General features: G+C 37.4%; 1 protein-coding gene across 3 annotated transcripts in view; it reads right to left on the bottom strand.

Moving 5' to 3' along the window:
• CHM (CHM Rab escort protein) overlaps positions 1-24,590 on the bottom strand; it is a 224,859-nt gene that overhangs the window by 35,753 nt on the left and 164,516 nt on the right. For 2 of the 3 annotated variants that reach the window (XM_049873273.1, XM_049873275.1), the window contains exons 10-12: positions 15,547-15,651; positions 15,068-15,131; positions 9,945-10,041 (exon numbers count right to left, since the gene is read on the bottom strand). In XM_049873273.1, the coding sequence (XP_049729230.1) occupies positions 9,945-10,041; positions 15,068-15,131; positions 15,547-15,651 (266 nt within the window). The remainder of the gene's footprint in view (positions 1-9,944; positions 10,042-15,067; positions 15,132-15,546; positions 15,652-24,590) is intronic. The other variant, XM_049873274.1, reaches the window with a different exon arrangement.

The raw sequence follows: 24,590 nt of genomic DNA, 5'->3' as shown, positions 1-24,590 counted from the left end.
AATGTCAAACTTCCAGGAGATATTTAAAATAATTATGATATTGGTTGTTGTTGCTGTTAGATGCCGTTGAGTCGGTTCTGACTCATAGCAACCCTATGCACAACAGAACGAAACACTGCCCGGTCTTGCGCCATCCTTACAATCGTTGTTATGCTTGAGCTCATTGTTGCAGCCACTGTGTCAATCCATCTTGTTGAGGGGCTTCCTCTTTTCCGCTGACCCTGTACTCTGCCTAGCACGATGTCCTTCTCCAGGGACTGATCCCTCCTGACAACATGTCCAAAGTATGTAAGACGCAGTATCGCCATCCTTGCCTCTAAGGAGCATCCTTGCCACACTTTTTCCAGGACAGATTTGTTCATTCTTTTGGCAGTCCATGGTATATCCAATATTCTTCACCAATACCACAATTCAGAGGTGTCAACTCTTCTTCGGTGTTCCTTATTCATTGTCCAGCTTTCACATGCATGTGACTGAAAATACCATGGCTTGGGTCAGGCGCATCTTAGTCTTCAGGGTGACATCTTTGCTCTTCAACACTTTGAAGAGGTCCTTTGCAGCAGATTTCCACATTTGGTTGGATTGTCTTTCTTGGGAACAGGCATAAATACGGATCTCTTCCACTCAGTTGGCCAGGAAGCTGTGTTCCATATTTCTTGGCATAGACGAGTGAGCACCTCCAGCGCTGCATCTGTTTGTTGAAACATCTCAACTGATATTCTGTCAATTCCTGGGGGCTTGTTTTTTGCCAATGCCTTCAGAGCAGCTTGGACTTCTTCCTTCAGTACCATTGGTTCCTGATCATATGCCACCTCTTGAAATGGCTGAATATCGACTAATTGTTTTTGGTATAATGACTCTGTGTATTCCTTCCATCTTCTTTTGATGCTTCCTGTGTCATTTAATATTTTTCCCATGGAATCCTTCACTATTGCAACTCAAGGCTTGAATTTTTTCTGCAGTTCTTTCAGGTTGAGAAACGCCGAGCATGTTCTTCCCTTTTGGTTTTCCATCTCCAGCTCTTTGCACATGTCATTATAATACTTTACGTTGTCTTCTTGAGAGGCCCTTTGAAATCTTCTGTTCAGTTCTTTTACTTCATCATTTCTTCCTTTTGCTTTAGCTGCTCGACGCTCAAGAGTAAGTTTCAGATATTGGTTATAAAAGAAAATGTGAAGATCACAGTACCACTTATGTAACATATGACCATAGAACACAAGACGTATGTATGCTTTGTCCTTCTCAACCAGGAGTAAAGCTGTTCTGGATTAGCTGACCAGAAGAAAATATCTGGGTGAGTTTCTGTTTTTTAATTAATTAATTAGTTTATAAGAAGCCCTGATGGCATGATGGTTAAGCACTTGGCTGCTAACTAAAAAGTTGGTGGTTTGACCAGCCAGTGGCTCTGCAGAAGGAAAGACCTGGTGATCTGCTCCTATAAAGATTACAGCCGAGAAAATCCTATGAGGCAGTTCTACTCTGTCACACTGGATCAATACGAGTCGAAAACTGACTCAATGGCACCTAACAACAACAACCGTTAATTTATGTTGCTGTTTTTCTCTTTCCCAGTACACTGAAATTTGAGATCAAGAATTGTTTCTTTTATCTCTGTGTGACCTACCCCCAGTATCTAGGGCAATGCCCTCTACATAGCCTATGCTTTAAAAATTCTTTAATGAACTAAGGAACATATTTGTAACATATAAGACCAAAAGTATATATCCTTTAATATTTATATTGCTTATATAAATCAATAAGAAAATATAAGCTATACAATAGGTAAACGAAAAAGGAATTTACATAAGAAGTATAAATATCCAAGACTATGGCCCTAAGACACCCTTCTGACCTGAAACCAAAGCCATTCCCAGAGACCAACTTTCAACCAAACAATAGACAGGCCCCCTAATATAAACAATAACACCCGAGAGGAACATGCTTCTTAGAACAATCAATTATATGAAATTAAAAGAGCAAATTTCCCTAAAAGCAAAGAGGAGAAGGCAGGAAGGGGCAGAAAATTCAGATGAAAGGGAATGGGGAACCCAGGGCAGAAATGGAGAGAATGCTGATACATTGTGGGGAATGCAACCAATGTCATGGAACACTTTATGTACAACCTACTGAATGGGAAACTAATTTTCTCTGTAAACTTTCACCTAAAGCACAATAAAAAATAATAAAAAAAGAAGTACAAACATCCAGTAAACATGAATGTTCAACTTCACTAGTTAGTAAATGCAAATTCATATAAAATATTTTTCAATTTTCAAACTGGCAAAGAATTTTTGACAAAATAATACCCAGGACTGTTGAAGGTTTGGAGAAACAGACATGTTTCTTATAAACTGCCACTGGACATGTAAGTTGACATAAGTTTTTTTTTGTTTTTGTTTTTCCTTTGGGGGGTTAATTTCACATTATATATCAAAAGTCTTAAAGATCTATACAGTTTGAGACTTCCACTTCCAGAAAGATGGAATAGAGGTACTTTTTCCTATTCTCCCTGCTAAATACAGCTACAAATGACCCTGAAAGGTAGAAAGAAGAAGGCAGACCAACTATGACTTTGGGACCTAAGGAACTACACGGTGGTGAGTTTCCTGGGTTTCCTTTCTGTCTCATACATCTCACACTGGGTGCTAGAGAAGCTGGCATCCCAGAAACACCAACAGGCACAGACAAAAATACAAAAAACAAACAAACAAAAAAACACCAAAAGCCTGCTCTCTCTAGCCAAAGGACCAGAAAAGGAATAGCCTAATAAGACAGAATATTTAGACAATAACTGAAGTATTCCAGCCAAATACCAACACAAGCAAAGGCTGAGTGGAGAGCTCAGACTTCTACCCTAACTAGGCTATAATAAGGCACCCAAACTCCACATCAGGGTGGTATCAGAGAAGGCCAAGGTGGGCGGGGCGGGGGGGGTGGAGATTCACCCTACCAGGAGGTAAAAGATCCCATATTCCACAGTATTAGTGGAGACCGTGTGGGGATCCTGGACTTCTAACTACCCAACTGGCAGTAATGACTCACCCCTCCCTCTCCACACTGTGGTGATATTACAGGAGTCCTACTGGAGAATCAGATCTTTCCCCACTCCATGCAGGAATGAGGTCACAGACCCTATCACGCCAGTGAAGGCCACCTGGAGAGCAGTAATGAAACACTCCTGCTCTACTCAGCCAGGGAGATTAATTGTGAGGCTGAATCTCCACCACTGCTCAGCAGAAATGAGGAGCCTCTCCAACCTCTGGGTGTCAACAGAGGCCAAGCGGAAAACTGGGACTTTCACTACTATTTGGCATAATAAGGCAGCACCTCCTCTTCCCCACCAGAGCACTGTCAGAGGAGGCCTGCTAAAAAGAGAATAAGATCTAGATTACCATAATAATAAAAAAAAACTCCAGGTTTCAGTCAATAATCATTCATGCCAAGAACCAGGAAATCTGAACTTGAATGAGAAAAGACAATAAACAGATGACAACACCAAGATTACACAGATGTTGGAGTTACCTGACAAGGATTTTAAAGCAGTCATCATAAAAATGTTTCAATAAGCAATTAAAAACACCCTTGAAACAAATGAAAAAAACAAAACAAAAACAACAGAAAATCTCACTAAAGAAATAGAAAGCCTCAGCAAACAAGCAGAAGATAAAAACAACCAAATGGAAATTTTTGAACTGAAAAATAACTGAAAAAAAAACTCAATGGATGTGTTCAACAGCAGAATTGAGAAGAGAGAAGAATCAGTAAACCTGAAGATGGAATAATAGAAATTACACATTATGAACAAGACAGATAACTAGACTGTATATAAACTGTGTTAATCGATTTGTCGGCAGTGGGTATATAAACTAAACAGCACATCAGGGACATGTGGGGCTATAACAAAAGATCTAACATTCAAGTTATTGGAGTCCTGAAAGAAGAGGGAAAAGTAGGTGAGGCAAAAAAATATTTTAAGAAAAAAGGGCTGACAACTTCCTAAATTTGTCAGTAGACATAAATCTACAGATTCAAGAAGCAGGCCAAGTCCCAAATACAATAAACCCAAATAACTCCATGCCAAGACATATCATAGTCAAACTTCTTAAAACATAAAACAAAGACAAAATCTTAAAGGCAGAGAGAAAAAACAACCATTATAAAAAACAATTTGAATAACAGTGAATTTCTCATCAGAAAACATGGAGCTATGATGAAGTGGCATAACATTTTTTAAATGCTGAAAAACATAATTATCAACCCAGAATTGTATGTCCAGCAAAAATATCCTTCAGGAATGACGGTGAAATCAAAACATTCTCAGATGAAGAAAAACTAAGAGAATCTGTCACCAGTAGACTTACTATAAACAAATGGCTAAAGAAGAAACCTTAGAGCACTAGGAAGGAATAACAATGGAAAGAGTAAAGATATGGCTATGTACAATAGACTTTCCCTCTCCTCTTGAATTTCCTAATTTATGTTTGATGATTATGGCTCTCAGTGTATGTAGAGGAAATATTTAAGACAATTGTATTATAGATGAGGGAGGGTAAAATGATGTAAAGGGAAGAAAGGTTCCTATACTTCCCTTGAATGGATAAAATATCAACATTAGTAGACTGTGGTAAGTTATGAATATATAATGTAATACCTAGAACAGGCACAAAAAAAAAAGATACACAAAGACATACACTCAAAGCACCACAGACAAACCGAAATAGAGTTTTTAAAAATGTTCAAATGACCTACACGAAGTTAAAAAAAAAAAAAAGAGGATGAAGAAAAAGCAGAAAACAATAAAACAGCAGGCTTAAAACCTAACATATTAATAATTACAATAAACGTAAATGGTCTAAATATATCAATTAAAAGTCAGAGGTTGGCAGAGTAGACTATAAAACATGGCCCAACTACATGCTATCTAAAAGAAGCTCATTTCAAATACAGTGATATATAGGTAGACTGAAAGGAAAAGGATTGGAGAAAAAAAAAACATACCACGTAGACTCAAAACAAAAGAAAGCAGGAGTGGCTATATTAATATCAGATAAAGCAGATTTTACAGCAAAGAAAATTATCAGGGACAAAGAAAGGCAATACATAATGATAAAAGTATCAATCCACCAAGAAGACATAGCAATTTTAAATGGGTACATACCAAACAAGAGCTGCAAAATACATGAAGCAAAAAACAGAACTGAAAGGAGAAACAAATTCACAAGCATAGTTGATGACTTCAACACAACTTTCTCAACAACTAATACAATAACTAAACAGAAAACCAGCAAGGATACAGAAGTCAACAATACCATTAAACAACAGAATGTAATCACTATTTAATGAATGCTCTACCCAACAGCAGCCGAATACATATTCATTTCAAGTGCCCATGGAACATATACCAAGACAGGCTGTATTCTGGGCCAGAAAACAAACCTCAATAAATTTAAAAGCAATGAAATCACACGGTGTTCTCTGATCACAATGGAATCTAACAGAAAGAAAACAGGAAAATCTTCAAATACATGAAAAGTGAACAACACACTTCTAAATAACCCATGGATGAAAGAGGAAGGCTCAAGGAAAAAAAAAAAAAAGACCTGAATGAAAATGAAACCAACAAACAAACCAAACAGCCCACTGCCGTTGAGTGGATTCTGACTCATAGCAACTCTATAGGACAGAGTAGAACTGCCTCACAGGGTTTCCAAGGCTGTAAATCTTTGTGGAAGCAGACAGCCACATCTTTCTCCTGCAGAATAGCTGTTGGGTTCAAACTGCTGACCTTTTTAGTGAGCAGCCAAGTGTTTAACCACTGCGACAACAGGGCATAAAAAATACAGCAATCAATACTTGTGGGACACAGCTAAGTCAGTGCTGAGAAGAAATTTATAGCATTAAATGCTTACATCAGAAAAGAGGAAAAGCCTCAAATCAATAATCTAAGCTCTCACCTCAAGACATTTAAGAAGAGCAAAATTGACCCAAAGCAAGAAGAAGGAATAAATAGAGAGCAGAAATCAATGATATTAAAAACAGAAAAAGAGAAAAATCAATGAAAACAAAAAGCTGCTTCTTTGAAAAGATGAATATAATTGACAAACTACTAGCAAGACTGAAAAAAAGAGAGAAGACACAGATCACCAAAATGAGGAATAAAACAGGACTATCATTTATCATTTTTTTTTTTTATCACCATAGACCTGCTCATATCAAAAGAAGAATAAGGGAATATTACAAACAAATCTAGACATAAATTTGACAACTTAGATTAAATGGGCCAACTCCTTGCAAAGCACAAGCAACCACAACTCACTTAACATGGATCAGATGATTTGAATAGTCCAATGGAATTGACTCAACAGCAATGGGTTTGCTTTGGTTTTGGTTATAACCATTAAGGAAATACATTTGTAATTTTAAAAACTCCTGAAAAACAAACCTCCAGGCCCAGATGTTTTCACTGGAGAATTCCACCAAAAGTTTAAAGAATTAACACCTCTACACAATCTCTTCCAGAAAATAGAAGAGGAGAGAATACTTCCTAACTCATTTTATGAAGCCAAGTTACCCTGATGCCAAAACCAGACAAAGGAAAAAAAAAAAAATTCAGACCAATATAACTCAAGCCTATAAACACAAAAAATCCTTAAGAAAGTCTTAGCAAATGGAATTCAGCAATTTATAAAAACAATTATAGACCATGACCAAGTTGAAGTTTATTCCAGGGATGCAAGGCTCAATCAATGCCCAAAATCAATATATACCGTATTTGCAGGCTAAAGGTGAAAAATCACATGATTATGTCAACTGATGCAGAAAAAGCATTTGACAAAATCCAACACCCATTCACGGTAACAACTCTCAGAAAATTAGGAATAGAGGAACCTTCCTCAACTTGATAAAGAACTAGTACAGAAAACTTAGCCCTAATACCATACCTAATAATTAAAAAATGAATGCTTTCTCCTCTCCCCCTAAGATTGGGAAGAAGGTAAGGAGGTCTATTCTCTCCGTTCTTATTCAACATAGTTCTGGGAGTTCTAGCCCAAGTAATAATGCAGGAAAGAAAAAAAAAAAGGCAAACAGGTCAGAAAGGAAGAAATAAAACTGTCCCTATCTGCAGATGAAATGATTGCTTCTATATAAAATCACAAGGAAGGCTGAATAAAGCTCCTAAAATTGATAAGTGAGTTTCACAAGGTAATAGAATACAGGATTAATATATAAATATCAATTCTATTTCTATATAGTAGCAATAAACACATGGAAATGAAAATTAAAATATAATACCATTTACAATCACTCAAAAAAATTGAAATACCTAGGTGTAAATTTAACAAAACACATACAGGGCTTGTCTGCAGAAAACTACAAAACACTGATGAAGGAAATAAAAAAAGATCTAAATAAGTGGAGAGACATAGCATGCTCATAGGTTGGAAGACTAAACATAGTAAAGATGTCAATTCTCCCCCAAATGACAGAGGTTTAACATAATTCCTATCAAAATATCAGCAAGATTTTTGTAGATATAGACAACATTATTCTAAAATTTATATGGAAACACAAAGACATAAGGACAACTAAAACAATTTTTAAAAAGAAGAATTAAATGTGAGGAATCTCTTTATCTGATTTCAAGACTTGTTATGTAGTTATAGGAATCAAGACTGTGTGGCACTGGCAAAGGGATAGACACACAGCCCCACACAAGTGTAGTCAACTGATTTTTACCAAAGATGCAAAAGGAATTCAATGGAGAGGGACAGACTTTTCAAGAAATTGTGCTGGAGCAACTGGATATTCATAGGCAAAAACTGAACTGAAACCTAAAACTCACACCTTATATAAAAATTAATTCAAAATAAATCATAATTTTAAACATAAAATTATAACACATTTAGAAGAAAACTTAGGAGACGCTCTTCAGAATCTAGGCCTTGATGAAGAGATCTTGGACAAAAGAATGATCCATAAAAGACAGAGAAATTGATAAACTGGAATTCATCAAAATAAAAAGCTCTGCCCTTCAAAGAAACTGTTAAGAAAATGAGACAAGCTGTAGACTGTGAGAAACTATTCGAAAACTACATAACCAACAACGATTTTCTAGACTATATAAAGAACTCTCAAACCAACAGTAAAATGAACACTCTAATTAGAGAATGCATAAAAGACACGAACAGAAAATATACTGAAAAGAATATACAGATGGCCAATGAAAAGAGGGTCAACTTTCTCAGCCATTACCAGTTGCTGTGAGTCGATTCTGACTCACGGTAACTCCCATGTGTGTCAGAGTTTAACTGTGCTCCATAGGTTTTCGATGGCTGAATTTTTGGAAGTAGATCACCAGGTCTTTCTTTTGGGGAGCCTCTGGATGTACTTTCAATTAGCAGCCACGCATGTTAACCATTTGTACCACCCAAGGGCTCCTCATTAGCCATTAGGGACATGCAAACTAAAACCATAATGAGGTATCTCTCAGAACAGCTAAAAAAAAAATGTGACAACACTAAATGCTGGTCAGGCTGCAGAGAAACGGGATCACTCATACACCGTTGGTGGAAATGTAAAGTGATACAGCTACTCTGGACAACAGTTTGGCAGTTGCTTATAAACTAAACATGCAACTACCAAATGACTCAGCAACTGTACTCCTGGGCATTTATCCCAGGGAATTTGAATTTATGTCTACATAAAAACCTGCACATGAATGTTCATAGCAGCTTTACTCACAAGAGTCGAAACAATTCAAGTGTCCTTCAATGAGTGAATGGTTTTAAAAAACTGGAACATCCATACCATAGAATAATGATTCGGCAACAAACAGGTACGAACTACTGACACGTGCAACTTGGATGAATCCCAATGAATATAAAAAGCCAATCATGAAAGATTACGTACTGTATTATTCCGTTTATATAACATTCTCAAAATGAGAAAATTATAGAGATAGGAAACAGATTAGTGATTGCCAGGGATTGGGATTAGGATGGGGAGGCAGCAAGGTGTCAGTAGGTATAACAGGGTTGCATGAGGGATTCTTGTAATCAAACTGGTCAGTATCTTTACTATGGTGGTGGTCACACAAATCACATGTGATAAAACTGCACAGAACTATACACACACAGGAAACCCTGGTGGTATAGTGGTTAAGAGCTACTGCTGCTAACCAAAAGGTAGGCAGTTCGAATTCACCAGGTGCTCCCTGGAAGCCCTACTCTGTCCTATAAGGTCGCTATGAGTCAGAATCCACTTGACGGCAACGGGTTTGGTTGTTTTGATACGCACATATTCTACCAGTGTCAAATTCTTGGTTTTGATATTGTACTATACTTTGTTAAGATGTAACCATTGGGAGAAAATGGGTGAAGGGTACACTGGACCTCTCTGTACTACCTTAGCAACTTCCTATAAATCTGTAATTATTTCAAAGTAAAAAGTTCAAAAAATCTAACACTTTGACCTAGTAATTTCACTTACAGAAATTTATTTTTAAAATTGTGGGAATAGGTTTCCAATAAACTTAAGAAAGATCACAGAAAGAATTGGAAAGTCATAGAAATTTCATCATTGGAGAACTTTAAAAATTGAGCCTGTGAAGATTTAACCACAGAAGGACAGGGAGAATGGTTACACAACTTGAAGACTGTCAACAATGTCACTAGATTGTACACGTGGAATTTGTTGAAATGGTGTTTCCTTTTCTCTGTATATTTTCAAACAAACAAAGACTTAACCACAGAAATGTTTAGAGGCATGGGAAATATATGAAATGACTTACTGTATGAACATATAACTATGTGAACAAATAATGTCAATAATAAAAAAAATGGGGAAATCTCTATTAATACAGCCATGGCAACTATAATAACAGCTGCCCCCTTTACCCCCTAAACACACACGTAAAACTAATAACCAGACTCTACTGTGCTTACAGGTGCCTTTCATGCATGTCATAGTTGAAGAACATAACTCGATGACCCGAACAGCAAAAGTTCCTGGTTTTGATGCTGGTACTGTCAAAATGGAAATCTAAAAAGCAGAAACAAAATATCAGACATAGCTGTTAGGTCTCATTTTCAATCTTCTATCGTTAGAGTGCTGCTGTCAAACTCAGTGTTTTTTTTTTTCAAATGCCCATTGATGTATGAAAAAATTTGGTTTGTAAGGATTTAATTTTGGAACAGAATTTGAAACATGTCACATGCACATATGTGTCTTAATGTCTGCATTATTTTTATATCTATGTATCATATTCACATAATCCATATACATAATAATAGTTCAAAAATCTTTTAATATTTATTAACTTTTTCACTTGCTATTTTCAAAGGATGCGATAATGACATTACTTATGAAATACATGGACTTCAGTGTTTGAAATCAGACCATACTAATTCAATTTTGATTTCTCATAATGGCTAAAAACAGCAGTTACAGAGAGCACTAAAAATCACACGTCACCAACCCCAAAGATATCAAAACAAGCAGTCAAAATAAATTGTTATAGATTGAATTGTGTCACCCCAAAATGTGTGCAGTAATCCTAACCCCTGTGCCTGTGGATGTGATCCCCATTTAGAGTTATCTTTGTTATGGTATAATTAGACCATGCCCAAGTAGGTTGGGTCCCAAATCTATAACACTTCTGAGTTATAAAAAGAGAAGATTAGACACAGAGATGAAAATATGGGATGGGCGGTTGTGGGTGCTGACATGACTGAGACATCGATTTGGACTTTCAGCTTCCATAACTGTGAGAAAATAAATTCCTTGTTTTTTAAAGCTGTCCACTTATGGTATTTCTGTTACAGCAGCACTAGGTAACTAAGACAGAATTGTATACTGAAACGTTGCAAAATGAATGGCTTCAAATTAAGGACTCCATTAATAAAACTAGAAATTCTGAATTAAAACTGAAATGTGAAATCATTATTAAATAATGTTTATTGATATGTTCTCCTAAGCACTGCTGATATGTTATGTGGCTTTATATATAAGACTGTAGAGGCCCATTAGCTCAATGAGTCTCTGTAGAATCTAACATTTCAATACTAATACTCAATCTAATCTTCAATCTGAGGAAACTATATTCTCTCATATGGGAACTACTCTCTAAAAGGTAAGGCCCCGATTTTCACTTTTCCCCATGTCATGCTTAGACTTTGTCTGGAAATGTCACATTGATAGCCTACAAAGGAGATGCCTATAAATTCTAAAAATAGAAATAATTTTGATAACCATGAACATCCTACTATCACATTACTTGCATGTGTACTTTTCGGCTCAAGACATCTCAAAAACTGTGTTCTTCAGATTGCTCTTAATTTCCTTTGCTGCTGTTCATGATAGAAAATGATGTACTTTGGCATCAAAGACAGAGAAGCCACTAAGACATAATGCTGTACAATAATTATCAAATGATTACAACTAAAAACATGACCATAACTGAAGAGGTATCTTAAGAGCTACACCAACATGTAAGTACTTCTTTTGATTCCTACAATTATCATTTCCTTATTGAGATACCATTAATAACCCCGTACCACATCAACCTTCCTCCTCCTGATCTCTGAGAAGGAAACTGTCTCAAACCTCACAGATATTATAAAAGTCATTAAAAGAGAATTCTCTCAACTTCCTAGTATCACTTACATATTCTTTCCTTTCTCTAATCCTAATCATTCTACTTGTGCTTCAAAAGTCTAAAAAGAGAGGGTAAAGAAGAGAACTCCATATAGGAAATAAAGAAAGGCAAGCCAGAAGTACATTTTAGACTGATTACTCTGATGGCTGTATGGCAGATGGATTTGAAGGAGACAAGATGAGAGGCAGGAAGACCACTTAGAAGGCAGAAATGTTGAGTCCCTTAACTGGAGCAGTGAGAATAAGAACGACAAGGAAAGGCAGACTGAGGCAATTTCTAGGAAGTAACCTGACAGGACCTAGATGCTGATGAGCTGTCAGAGATGGGAGGAATAAGCTATGGTAGTTGGAAGGATGGTGGCATGGAGGTAGAAAGCACTGGATGCAGAGGAGATTTGGGAAGGAAGACTGTGATTTCAGCTATCAGCAATTGGGATAGATGTCCAGCAGAAAGTTTGGCATGTGAGGCAGATACTCATGGGAGATATAGAAGTGGCTGTCACCAATATTTATGTGGAGTTGAAACCATGAAAGTAGACGGAGGCATCCAGCGAGCATTAAAAAAGTGAGAATCCTGAGGAACTCTGACATTTAAAGAGAGGGCAGAGAAACAAGAGCCTATAAAGGAGGCAAGGAGGGAACAGCCAAAGAGTCATGAGGAGAGCCAGGAGAGCACAGTGTCATGGAAACCATGGGAGTTTCAAGAGGAAGGGAATAAACAGCACCATCAAATGCGGCAGTAAGATCCTAACAGACAAAGGCCAAAAAATGTCCCCTGGTCCTGACTATTACAAAATTATAGAAGTCAAAGAGAAACAGTAGTAAAAGTGTGAAGGTAGAAGCCAGGTTGGTGTGGTCTAGAAATAAATGGGAAGGAGCTGGAGGCAGCAAGTATAGACACTGTCTTGAAGAGTTTTGATAAGAGGAAGCAAGAAGGTGGATACTAGCTAGAGGTGAGGGCAGAGTCAAGGGAGGGTTCTTTATTATTATTATTTGAATAAAAAAATAGTAGTGCATGTATATAGGCTACAAGCAAGGCGCCAGTTGTGGGGAAAGGCAGGAGATGCAGGAGAAAGGGAGGAATAAAGGGGGGCAGTCAAGGACACATGTGAAAGGAGTTAGCTTTGGACAAGAGGGAGAGTCCCCACATTAGTGTCTGTGCTGGTGTGCATAGTTGTAGGTGACAGGGCAGGAAGTCAACGGCTATTGTGCATGGTAGATGGCCTCACTTTTCTCAGTGAAGCAGGAACTGAGAGGGAGCAGGGAATGAGAAGAGGGTCTGGATAAAATAATGACGACTTGGACTAGGCACTGAGGAGAAAGGGAGAGGGAGCTGCCTGAGGACCAGTAGAAGAGCTGATTGGTGGAGGGTGATGAGGACCCAGCTGAGTGAGCTTGACACTCGCTACTTTGTGGCAGTGTCATCTGTCTGGTTGAAGCCCTCAGTTACCCCGGTGCAGATTATAGTCTGATACAGGAATGGGACTTTCTTCTGTGAGTGAAGTGGAAGAACAAGATTCTATGAGAACTGACAGTGTTAGAGGGAGGACAGTTCAGAAGATCCACCATTGAGTTTAGGACATGGAAGAATAAGAGGGCAGGAGAAAGCTGACAGACTGAGAGGAAACAGAGGGGACAAGGAATTATAGGTCTTTTTCACAGGTCAATGACCTGGCTGGATGAAGGAAGAGAATGTGAAAGCTATAGGGGGAGGAGCAGATTAATGCTACTGTCAATTTATAACCTCTGCCAAGCTCACCCGGCCCTCAACACTGCCCAGAAATCCGACCACTAGACAGGTCACTGTCCAATCCCCATGGTGATTATTTTAAACCTTTCCTTGAACTATGACCCATCCCCACTCTTGCACCTCCATTCTCAGGAAATGACTTTACCTCATAATTTAATGAGCAAATGGAACCCATTAGACGGAAACTCCCAAATCTACTCTTGTTTCAGGGTATCTCACATTCTATCTAAGGATAACACTTTTGCTCATTCTCTGATTCCAATCTTCCCTAGACTTTACCTGGGTCTTCCTCCATCCCACCAGCACTGAAATATAGGCTAATCTTAGAAAAGAAAAAGAAAGAAAGAAAAAAAGAAAAAGTAAAATTCTCTTTACTCTGACATCCCTCTTTAGGGACTAATTCCTCTCTCTTACTCTTCACAACTTCTACGAAGAGTCGTCTCTATTTGTTCTCTTCACTTTTCTGCCTCCCTATCATTTTTCGTCCCACTCACAAAGCTCGTGATTTACTTAAGGATACAGATGAGTCAATCAGCAATTACAGAACAGTGTAATAAGTGCTATGATAGCTACTGTACCATTCCTTATACTATACCCATGCTCACACTTGTCATATTGAATTGTAGTTGTTATTTACTTGTCTGTATCATCCAGACTATAAGCCACTTGAGGGCCAAGATGCTATCATGGCTACAACTATCTCCTCAACAGCCATGACACTGGCTAGCATGTAAAAGGCACTCATTATTTGTTGAATAAGGAAATGAAAGCATTTATACTCACATGTATAACAAGTATATCCATTTTATATAACAGGATGCATCTAATTTGAGGAGTGTTATTTTTAGCAGTACAGTATATAGCATAGGTCTGATGGTCACATGTACTGAGTAAGGGATTTTTTCAGTCATTGTAAAATACTCATTTCACAATGAAAAGGGACATACCCCTGGGATATACGCGTCCCGACTGAAGGAAAACCACAGGCATAAAGAAATTCCTATGGGAATGGGGGGAGGTGGAAAAAGAAAACACTGAAACAAACAACGGTGGTGTGGAAATATCAGAACTGGGAATTATTAACAATATTCTGAGGGTTTTAAAGCTTACTCACACCAGGCTTAATGCTAATGATGGGTTTACCACCATTATTGTAGGGCTGGTTACCATAAAGCCTTTTCCTATAAGGTGGTGCAGTGGTTAAGAGCTCATCTGTTCATCAAAAGATTGGCAGTTTGAATTCACCAGCTGCTCCTTGGAAACCCAATGGGGCAGTTGGACTCTGTCCTATAGGGTTGCTATGAATCGGAATCAACTCGACAGCAAAGGGTTTGGTTTGGTTTTGGTTTTATCTTCGGATTCTTTTTTTCTTAAATCCTAACGATATATTTTCCATTTCATAAAACCAGCTGTTGAAATCAAAGATTTAGTCCAATTTTCCCAGAACAAATCTAGGAGACTACAAGTACTTGTTCTGCTAGATGAATAGCCTTAAGAAACCACAGCTATTACATTATTGCCATTATGTATTTTTTTAAATGCATTAAAAACTACTCATACCTGTGGCTTCATACATTTTATTTCACTAATTACGGATTCATAAATCTTATCATGTAGATTAATTTAGCAACATATTATTAAAAAGTACAGAACTGAAATTACCTGTTGATCTGAATCTGCTTTTAGTACAGATCTATCTGTAATCAGGACTGCCCTGGAGATCTGCCTGAAATGTACAAAACAGTAAATAAATCAGTGGTTTGGAGCCTAGGGGTAAATTTCATTTACAGTTACATAACCACCAGAAGGCACATTTAAAAGATTTAAGTGAGGAAAAAAGTGTCACCTCCTTAAAAGCAAGTCAAGTTCTGCTTTAATCTTTTTTTAGCTCATGAAAGGATATGTGACCTACAGACAAACCCCAACTGAAGGAAAGGAGTTGAAATTATGCTAGGCTCTCCCAAAGTCAGATCCTGTAAGAGAACAGTGTTAAAAGACGGAATATAACTTCAGTTTGGTATACATTTGCATCTCACATGAAGAACAGAGTCTTGCATCATATAGAAATGTAAATATAATCACACAGCTAAGTTTTCCCAAGTTTCACCTTCCCTTGGATAGTGGGTGCAGAAGTGCCTTACCTGTATTGAACATTTGAGCATGTTTTCTCAGAAAAATAACTGTCCTCCACAATGAAATGCTTAGAGATTATTCTCTGGCCAAACTGATCTATGATTGCTTTACATCTATAAAAATAAATAAGCACAGCAAAAAGGTCATGTTAATGACTAAATAACTAAGAAAATGAACATAATCAGCTACCAGGACTGCATCTAAAACTAATGTCTTGTGAAGACAAGATTAAAAAACTGCCTACAATTTTAAGAATTTTGAACATAAAACTGACACAAAATTACAGAACATATATTCTTGTGGCCATCAAAGTCATTGCCATTGACTAGCCTTTGACTAGTAGTAACCACATAGGACAGGGTAGAACTGCCCCATAGGGTTTCCAAGGCTGTAATCTACAAGAGCAGAGTGTCACATCTTTTTCCTGTGGAGCTGCTGGTGGGTTCAAACCACTGACCTTTTGGTTAGCAGCCAAGAGCTTTAACCACTATACAACCAGGGATCCTTCTGTTGCCATCAGTCCTTTGAAATATAAAACAACCATGAAATACTACTTAAATATTTATTTTGAATACTATTAACAAGTAACGGTAAAGTTCTGACTCCTGAAGCTTAGTGGCCCTACAGGTCACAGTAGAACTGCCCCATAGGGTTTCCAAAGCTATAATCTTTGTGGAAGCAGACCGCCATATCTTTCTCCCATGTAGTGGCTGGTGGGTTCAAACTACCAACTTTTCGGGTTGGCAGCCGAGAGCTTAACCACTGTGCCACCAGGACTCCTGATGGTAAAGTTAAGACAAATATTATAATATAAATACAAGCTTTTCTAATGTTTAGAAACACAGACACTTTTCCTTTGCTTAGAAAACAGGCTTTTCCTCCCTTTAACAGCTTTAAGAAAAGGAGGAGAGAAAACTTGATCAAGAATCTTGTTACATAATTCATAGTCAGTAAAAGCCTCTAAAGGCTTTTTATTTTTCTGTTAAGTGTTACTTTCTCTTTTGTTCAAGAATAGCTATCTGGTCACACGTTTGATAATGTTTTAACCAGGAAAAAAAAGGATAGAGCTTCTTTTAATATTTGTTTCCACTTTACTTCAAAGGATGATCATAGAAAGATTTCTTTCAAGTGCTGTTTCCAAATAAGGAAACACTTATGCATGGACATTATCAGGTCTCTGTCATCTGATATGTATTGGGACAATGAATCATATAGAACCCTCCATTGACCTTCTTTCAATGTGTCTAGATAAAAGGATGAAAATTAGAATCCATCTCCTTGCAGTGCCAGAAGTTATAAATGTACTTTATAGGGCTCATTATCCAAACTAATGGACTAAGGGCAACATCCTTGAAATGGACTTACCAGCACTGACAAAGCCACTATACAATATTTCAGGAACACTATGCAAATGACTGTATGTTTGCTATATCTTTTTATTATGGAAATATAAATTTACTTTTATCATAGTTTCTCCTTTTGGGACCAGAATTATTTTATTAGAAATGCACTTACATGCTGCTTCTCATAAAATGCAAGCAAATAATTTCAAACTTATACCTTATTTGAAATATACTGGTATAAATTAAAATATGCTAAATCACTCAAAAAAGAAGCCACACAAGCAATATTTACCAGGCATAAAGGCATTTAAAATAAATTACCAATAGTGAGTGAAATTTAATTTGTATTTTTTAAAGGCAGAGTACGATATTCTTGAATAAATGGCATGTTACTGTCGTAAGGATAGATTATGATGTCTAGTGATATTATATACTTTATATATTTTAACCAATTAACCACCTTGGGTTAGTTACATTATATTACTATTTATGTGATTTTTCCCATTTCATTGCCATTTCTCCCTCACTTCCCCCATTTCTATCTTTACCTTCTCACATTTCATTAAACTAGAGCCCTTGCCTATAAAATACTTCCCTAACTAAATAGATAGAAGGTATTTTTCCTTATATACAGTATTTTCCAAAATAACTATTTAAGAACTGAAAAGGTCATCTGTTCACTGTTTTTGGTTTTAAAACGTTCATATACAATTTGAAACACCAGGTTCTTTAGACTATGGAGAAAAGAAATGCATTGATCTGTCATTAAACACTGATCCCTATTTGTTCTGCAAGCACTGGCAAGCCTTTTTCTTACCTTTAGCTCAGACACTATAGAAAGTCAACGGGGAATAAGTTGGGCAGGAAAAAAAAGGGGGGAAGGTGTTAAATGTTCTATTATCTTGATAGGGATTTGGGCTACACAGGTTTATCATTTGCCAAAAGCCAGCTAATATGCACCTAAGATGTAAATTTTATGTATGCATGTAAATTTTACATCCAAATCAAAAACCTATAAACAAATACCAAACTCTAGTTAATGATTTGCATGCTGAAGTATTTAGTTCCAATGGTTCTAATGTAATGTCCTAACGGTAGGTTTAGGTGGTAGGTACACTGTGTTGGAAGAAGTACAGCCAGAATGCTCCTTAAAAGGACAGCGAGGCTTTGTCTCATGTACTTTAGACATGTCATCAGGAGGGACCAGGCCCTGGAGAAGAACATCATGCTTGTAAAGCAGAAGGTCAACGAAAAAGAGAAAAACCCTCAATGAGATGGACTGACGCAGTGGCTGCAACAATGGGCTCAAATGTATCAACGACTGTGAAGATTAGGCAGTGTTCCGTTCTGTTGTACATGGGGTCACTATGAGTTGGAACTGACTTGATGGCATCTAACAACAACAACAATATGCTCAAGTTCTTTCAACTTTGGTGTAGCTTTGGAAATTTTCATCAGAAAATGTAATAAAACCGGGGGGAGAGCAGTGTTAGTACAATTTTGGGCTGTAGCGTAAGTCTTTGGAAACGGCTCCCATTTAAATAAACCATACAACTAAACCTGGCCCCCACACTTGTAAATACTTCCTTGCTTTGTAGGGTTCCAAATACTAACAGAGCTGCTTTGGTGGTAGGTTATGGTTGTTGGTAGACATTGGTTTTAGAAGTTACAGTATTAAAAAGAACTACTGAGGATTTTTCAAAAGAGAAGTATGGGGGGCTGGGGATTAGAGAGCTCCACTATCCAAGGACAAGCTACTAGTAAATATGCCTCTTCATGCTGAAGTTTCTAGGTGAAATGGTGATTCTCAGAGGAGGGGGAGAAGGAAGCAAATCAGAATCACACCTGGGGGACTCTTTCAAATTTTAAGTACCCCTGGAGATTCTGATAAGCTCCCAAATCCCAAGAAAGAATCACTGTCATAGCATGACTCTGCTACTCTTGTTTTCTGTTGGGCTACACAGAGAAAAGTCTAGAGCTATTGGTATGGAAAGAAAAAAATTATTTCTGTGGAAACTGAGGTGATGGTCACATATGCCCTGTTTCAATCTGGTAGATGATAGGAACACAACTCACCTGATAGTTTCACCATCAAATACTAATGCTCTAGGCTGTTCAAATGAAGACATGTTTAAGCAAGTGATAAGATTTGTTTTCCCCTCAGATACGTAACTTACTATCATACATTAGGTCTAACTGGGAGAACAATGAAGAGAGGAATACTGATTTGGAACCTAGACTTAGACTTTGTCTTATAAAGATTAATATAAAAATTACATGACATTCAAGTAATGGAAAACAGCAAAATGAAACAGTGCTGCCAGATGCATTAAAACGCCCCCCCCCAATCACCCACCCTTCCACCTAAACCTGAGGATGCCATTAAAGATTAACAACATTTAGGATTCAGTTGAGGGCCTTGCTGAGCCTCATAAATAGTAAATTGAAGAGGAACATGATAGGAGTTCCCAGTTACAAGGACACAATGACCAAACTGATCACAAGAATCACTGAAGCCAGGCAGAACACTTTTAGAGCTGAGCTTTTAAATCAACAAATCACAAGAGTTACTCAGTTTTTGTTTCAATGATATGAGAGCATAAATAGTAAAATGACAGTAAGGCAGAAAACACTCAGCAGGATGAAAACTCAGTATCTTGAAATTGGTGCAGAAAAGAATAAAATTAAAACATGAATCCAATCTCTATGACCTTCAGAATTAATATCTCAAATAGTTGTGTGGTAAGGAAAGCAGAAACCACATGTGGGATAAGTCAAAGGAAAATATATTAATTAAGGAAATTAGAAGATTCATAATCACTGAAGGAAACAAAATAAGTCTCCCTACTCATTATGCCCTTCTACACATGCTCAAACCCATCAGCTCAAATGCCACCTCCTCCTGAAACCATCCCCAAAAGCTTCTTGTCAATCATTTTTCTTGGGTGAAAATCCACTCCAATGATTTCAAACACCACTTACAGGTAGATAACTCCAAATCTATGGTTTTCTGCTCTGATCTCTCCCAAGCTCTATATCCATATTTTTAACTGTCTATCATCTATTTATTTCCTTTTGGATAGACTCCAAGCCCTTTAAACAAAGCATGCCCCAAACTGAGCTCATCATGGTTCCTCACCTACTTCCCCCTGCAATCCTTATCTCAAGTAATGGCAAGACCTGAAGTCACAGTTTCCCTACCTCAGAATCTCTCTTCCTTACATCTAATCTGCTACTAAATTTTGATTCTACCTCATAAATATTTCTTGAAACTAGCTTCTTTTTTTCCATCTCTACTGACACTGCTCAGACTGTTAATTATGAGTCATGGATTGCTAGCAAGTCGGTAGCTTATTTGTTAGACATAAATGTATGGCACCAAACCTGTACCAAGCACTGTTCTAGGAAGTGAGCATAAACATATCTCGTCCTTAAGGAGCTCCCAATGTAACAAAGATTCGGGCACAAGAAATTATAATACAATGCCAAGTCCAGTGACAGGAGATAAGAAGAGGGCATTATGAGAGTACTAAGGGGAGGTACCTAACTCAGCCTGGGGTGGAGGGATGGACTGTAAGGGAATACTCCCTGGAGGAAATGATGTATTAGCTGCTTTTAAAAGATAAATAGAAGCTAAACAGGAAATAAGGGGAAGAACATTTCAGGTAGAGGGGCAGCATCTGCAGGGAGGGGTACAGAGGCAAGTAAGAGAAGAGCGGGTACAGATACCTTCAAGTAGATTAGCCTGTTGCCGTCGAGTGGATTCCGACTCATAGTTTAGTATTAGCTGACCATAAATGGAAATCAGGGAGGGAAGACAGATGAGGCTAGAAAGGCAGACAGAAGCCCGATTACAGAGTCTCACATGCCATGTAAAATGTAAAATGTTCTTAGACTTTATTCTGAGGTGACGTAAAGCCCCTGAAGTCTTTTAGACAGGTGGTGACAGAGCCAGATCTGCATACTGAGGAGACCACAATGTGTAATTATCTTATTAATTTATTTGTTTTTTACTGTCCCCCAGTAGACTATAAGCTCCATGAGAAGATCAAGATTGTCTTGCTCTCTGCTGTAACCCCAGTGTCTGGTACACAGAAAGCAACTAATACTTATTGGATGAACGGCTGAAAGGATGGATGATGGAAGTATTCTGTGCATGCGGGCAGTGTAGACAAAGAAAAAAAAAGATACAGAATCTCTAGTTTAGGAGGTAAAGAATCTTCTCCCATCACAGTGCTTCTTCCAAATCACTGCCAGAGTTACTAATTTAAAAATAGCAAATCCAATCTTGTTATTTACCCATTTAAAGCTACCACTGGTTATAGACCTAACTCCTTAGCGTAGCATCAAAGGATCTTCACAATATGTCTCCTCTACTGAATTCCAAGTTATCCAATTACATTAATAATTGATACTAGTTAATATTTATTGAGCTCTTGTTATGTATAACAAACTGTTCCACGAGCTTTATATCTTCATTTAATACTCATAATAATCCTAGGAAGTGGGTATTAACAATTGCTCCACTTTACAGATAAACTAAGGCACAGACAGGTTAAGCAACTTGCTCAAGTTCACATAGCTAGTATGTGAAGTCAGGATACACATGCAGGCCTGTGACACAAGATTTACGACTGGCTGCTAACCCAAAGGTCAGTTAGTGGTTTGAACCCACCCAGCAGCTCTGTGGAAGATAAGACTAGAGATCTACTTCTGTAAAGATCATAGCCAAGGAAGCCCTACGGAGCAGCTCTACTCTGTAACACATGAGGTTGCCATGAGTAGGGAGGCAAGAACAACAACAAATACAACGACATTCTTTACCAAAGTCTCTTTGTGCACAAGGGTAGGGTCTATGTTTTATTCATCTCTTTAACCCCACAGCAACTAGCATGAGAGTTGGCAGAGGTTAAATATCTGGAATATAATCACTGCCGTTTTGCAAATGGGACATGCCAAATCACAGATTCAGCAGTTTTCCCACAACAACAAATGCTATTAAGAGTAAATCACCTCACGACTGTTCTAACATACTATTCATTACTAAGTGTTAAGTGTTAAATATTTGGGAAAGGCATAGTTACTCTTGACATCAGACAAAGGCATCTCTAAGAAATATTCACAGAAGGAAATCTAGTGAAACTGCTAAAGCATATGTGGAATACTAGCTGAATTAGATCCAGACTATAGGTTACAGATGTCATCTGGTCCAAGGTCAAACCTACTCTATCCAAATATCAAATAATGTACTGCTACATGGTTAAATTTAAGTTTTACATGGTCAGTACTGCTGCAAAGGAAAAGAAAACTGTTCAACAAGAGTATTCTGTTTCCAAAAAGAATCAAGAGGAGGGGATATTAGAAATTAGTGAGAGAGGATAGAAAAAATCCACCGATACCATTAAGAAAGCAGAAGCAATGGATAATACAGTGAAGAGCACGCAGGCAACCTGGATCTAAGGAAAAGCAAATTAAACAAAAATAAAAAATAAGATCTGGCTGAAAATAGGTATGCAGCTGGTTACATATTCCATATACCATTATTTCAGGTGCCTCCTAAATGTCCTATTTCTTCTCTTAAAAGTTTGTATAACACTTTCAGGTGTAATCACCACGTTAAACTCGATGTGATGATCATTTTTGCTTCTATCGGTTTTCCTCAATTGAAGGTGAAAAGAAATGCACAAAAAGGCCATCATCAGTCTTTAATCTTCATTCACTTATTTAACACACTGGGTGCTAGAAACCTGCCTTGGTTCTGAGATACGGTGGTGGGATTCTGCCTTTTCTTACAGGGAACTTACAATCAAATAATCATAAAAGGGGTTGATTGTGAGAGGAGGGGAGGCTAAGGGTTTTGATCTAGTCTGTGTGATGAGGAAATAACCTTAGATCTAAGCACGAATAGCTCTTAACCAGATCAAGTAGGAGAGGGGGTGTCAAGTGTTCCAAAGAAAAAGATAGGGAAAGAAAGGTAGTCTGAGACCATAAAGGACAAATGTAAATATCTGCAAATTCCTTGTTCAATACTCTAATTACATTTAGTATAAATAATTGTCTGAATCACTGGAACACTTAAAAAGAAATGCGTGCTAGACATGCTTAAACATAAAGCCAAGTTTTTTTCCTCAAAATAATTATCCCTTACTTTATATTCAAGTCCTTACAAAATATCTCCTATTACTGGTATCTCTCAATTATTTGATTTTGAACAAGAAAGTAGCGTTTGGGAAAGATACATTAGCCTGAGCCAAATTCAATCAATGCTAGCTTTGGATGTTTACAGGGAATACTTTACAGAATAGATTTACAGAAAAAGAAGTAAAATATTAATATGAATTTAGTAATTATTACTGGAGGTATGAATGTACAAATACCAAGTACTGGCTGTCTCTTAAATAAAACTTTTAAAGATCACTTAAAAATGCAATTCAATACATTGAGAATATTGTAGATATCATGAATATTATGAATACAGGACAAACTTTTTTTAGAATGTCCTAATGGTACACAAATAGTTATGGAATGTAATAAATTTTCCAGTGAGAAAATCATACACAGAATGCAAAGTGGCCAAGATGAATAAGAAAAAAAAAGATGATGTTAAATGGAAAACTTGGGTTCTAGTAATACAATAATAAATAGTACAAGAATACCTTTTGCTATTCCATTTATATCCATGCAAGTATATGTATACCAGTTGTTTAAAAAAATTTTTTTAACTTCTCACTGGGAATATTGGAGATTATTCAATATGCGAAATTGGCTTACACTTGGGCATATAAAATACTAAGATAATTGTCTATTTCTAAATGTTAATTAAAAAAGTTAAGAACTTTAAAGTAACTCAGTCAAAGCATGTCAGGCCTGGAAGGGGACTTGGAGATCACTGTACAGTCCATCTACCTTATCTTACAGATAAAGCAACTGACCCAGAGAAAAGAGACTTTCTCACTGCCATTCGGTGACAGTAATAGAATTGTAGGTCTTCTAATTTCATTCCAGGGCTACCCGATCTTTATTCCTACCTTAGGAGTTTTTAGGTAATTTTTATGTTTGTCTTTCTATGGAGATATAAAAGAAATATGAAATTAGCAGCAGTTTGCCTGGTATTTAAATTCATATTTGATCACTAGTAGGTATGGCAGGTTCATCTTGATAAGGCCTTGGAATGAATTAAGACCTAGAGACCCCAGTCAATCATGGAACACAACTGTTGTTAGCTACCGCCTAGTTGGCCCCAACTCATAGTGACCCCATACACAATGGGATCGAACTGTTGTGATCCATAGGGTTTTTTTTTCCTTCACTTTTTGGAAGTAGATTGCCAGGCCTTTCTTCCTAGTTTCTCTTAGTCTGGAAGCTCTGCTGAAGCCTGTTCAACAGCATAACAACATCCAAGCCTCCATGGACAGACAATTGGTGGCTGCACTGGAGGACACTGGCTCGAAATTGAACTCGGGTCTCTCGCACAGAAGGTGAGAATTCTACCACCGAACGTCAACTTTTTCTTATAGATCAGTGTTTCTCAGTGGCATCTAAGGGATACCTACATTAAATTCACATGAGATGCTTCTTAAAAATGAAAAATCCGAGGTAGACCCAAGATGGCAGCTTAGTCACATATACTGTAACATCCCCCTGCACCAAAGACCCAGAAAACCAAGCAAAACAGAAGCAGATAACCATCCAGGAACCCTGAACATCAA

The sequence above is a fragment of the Elephas maximus genome, chromosome X (assembly GCF_024166365.1).
Source record: "Elephas maximus indicus isolate mEleMax1 chromosome X, mEleMax1 primary haplotype, whole genome shotgun sequence".
NCBI lineage: Eukaryota > Metazoa > Chordata > Mammalia > Proboscidea > Elephantidae > Elephas > Elephas maximus.
Note: the sequence above shows the minus strand (reverse complement) of the source record. Positions and strands in the feature narration are given on the sequence as shown.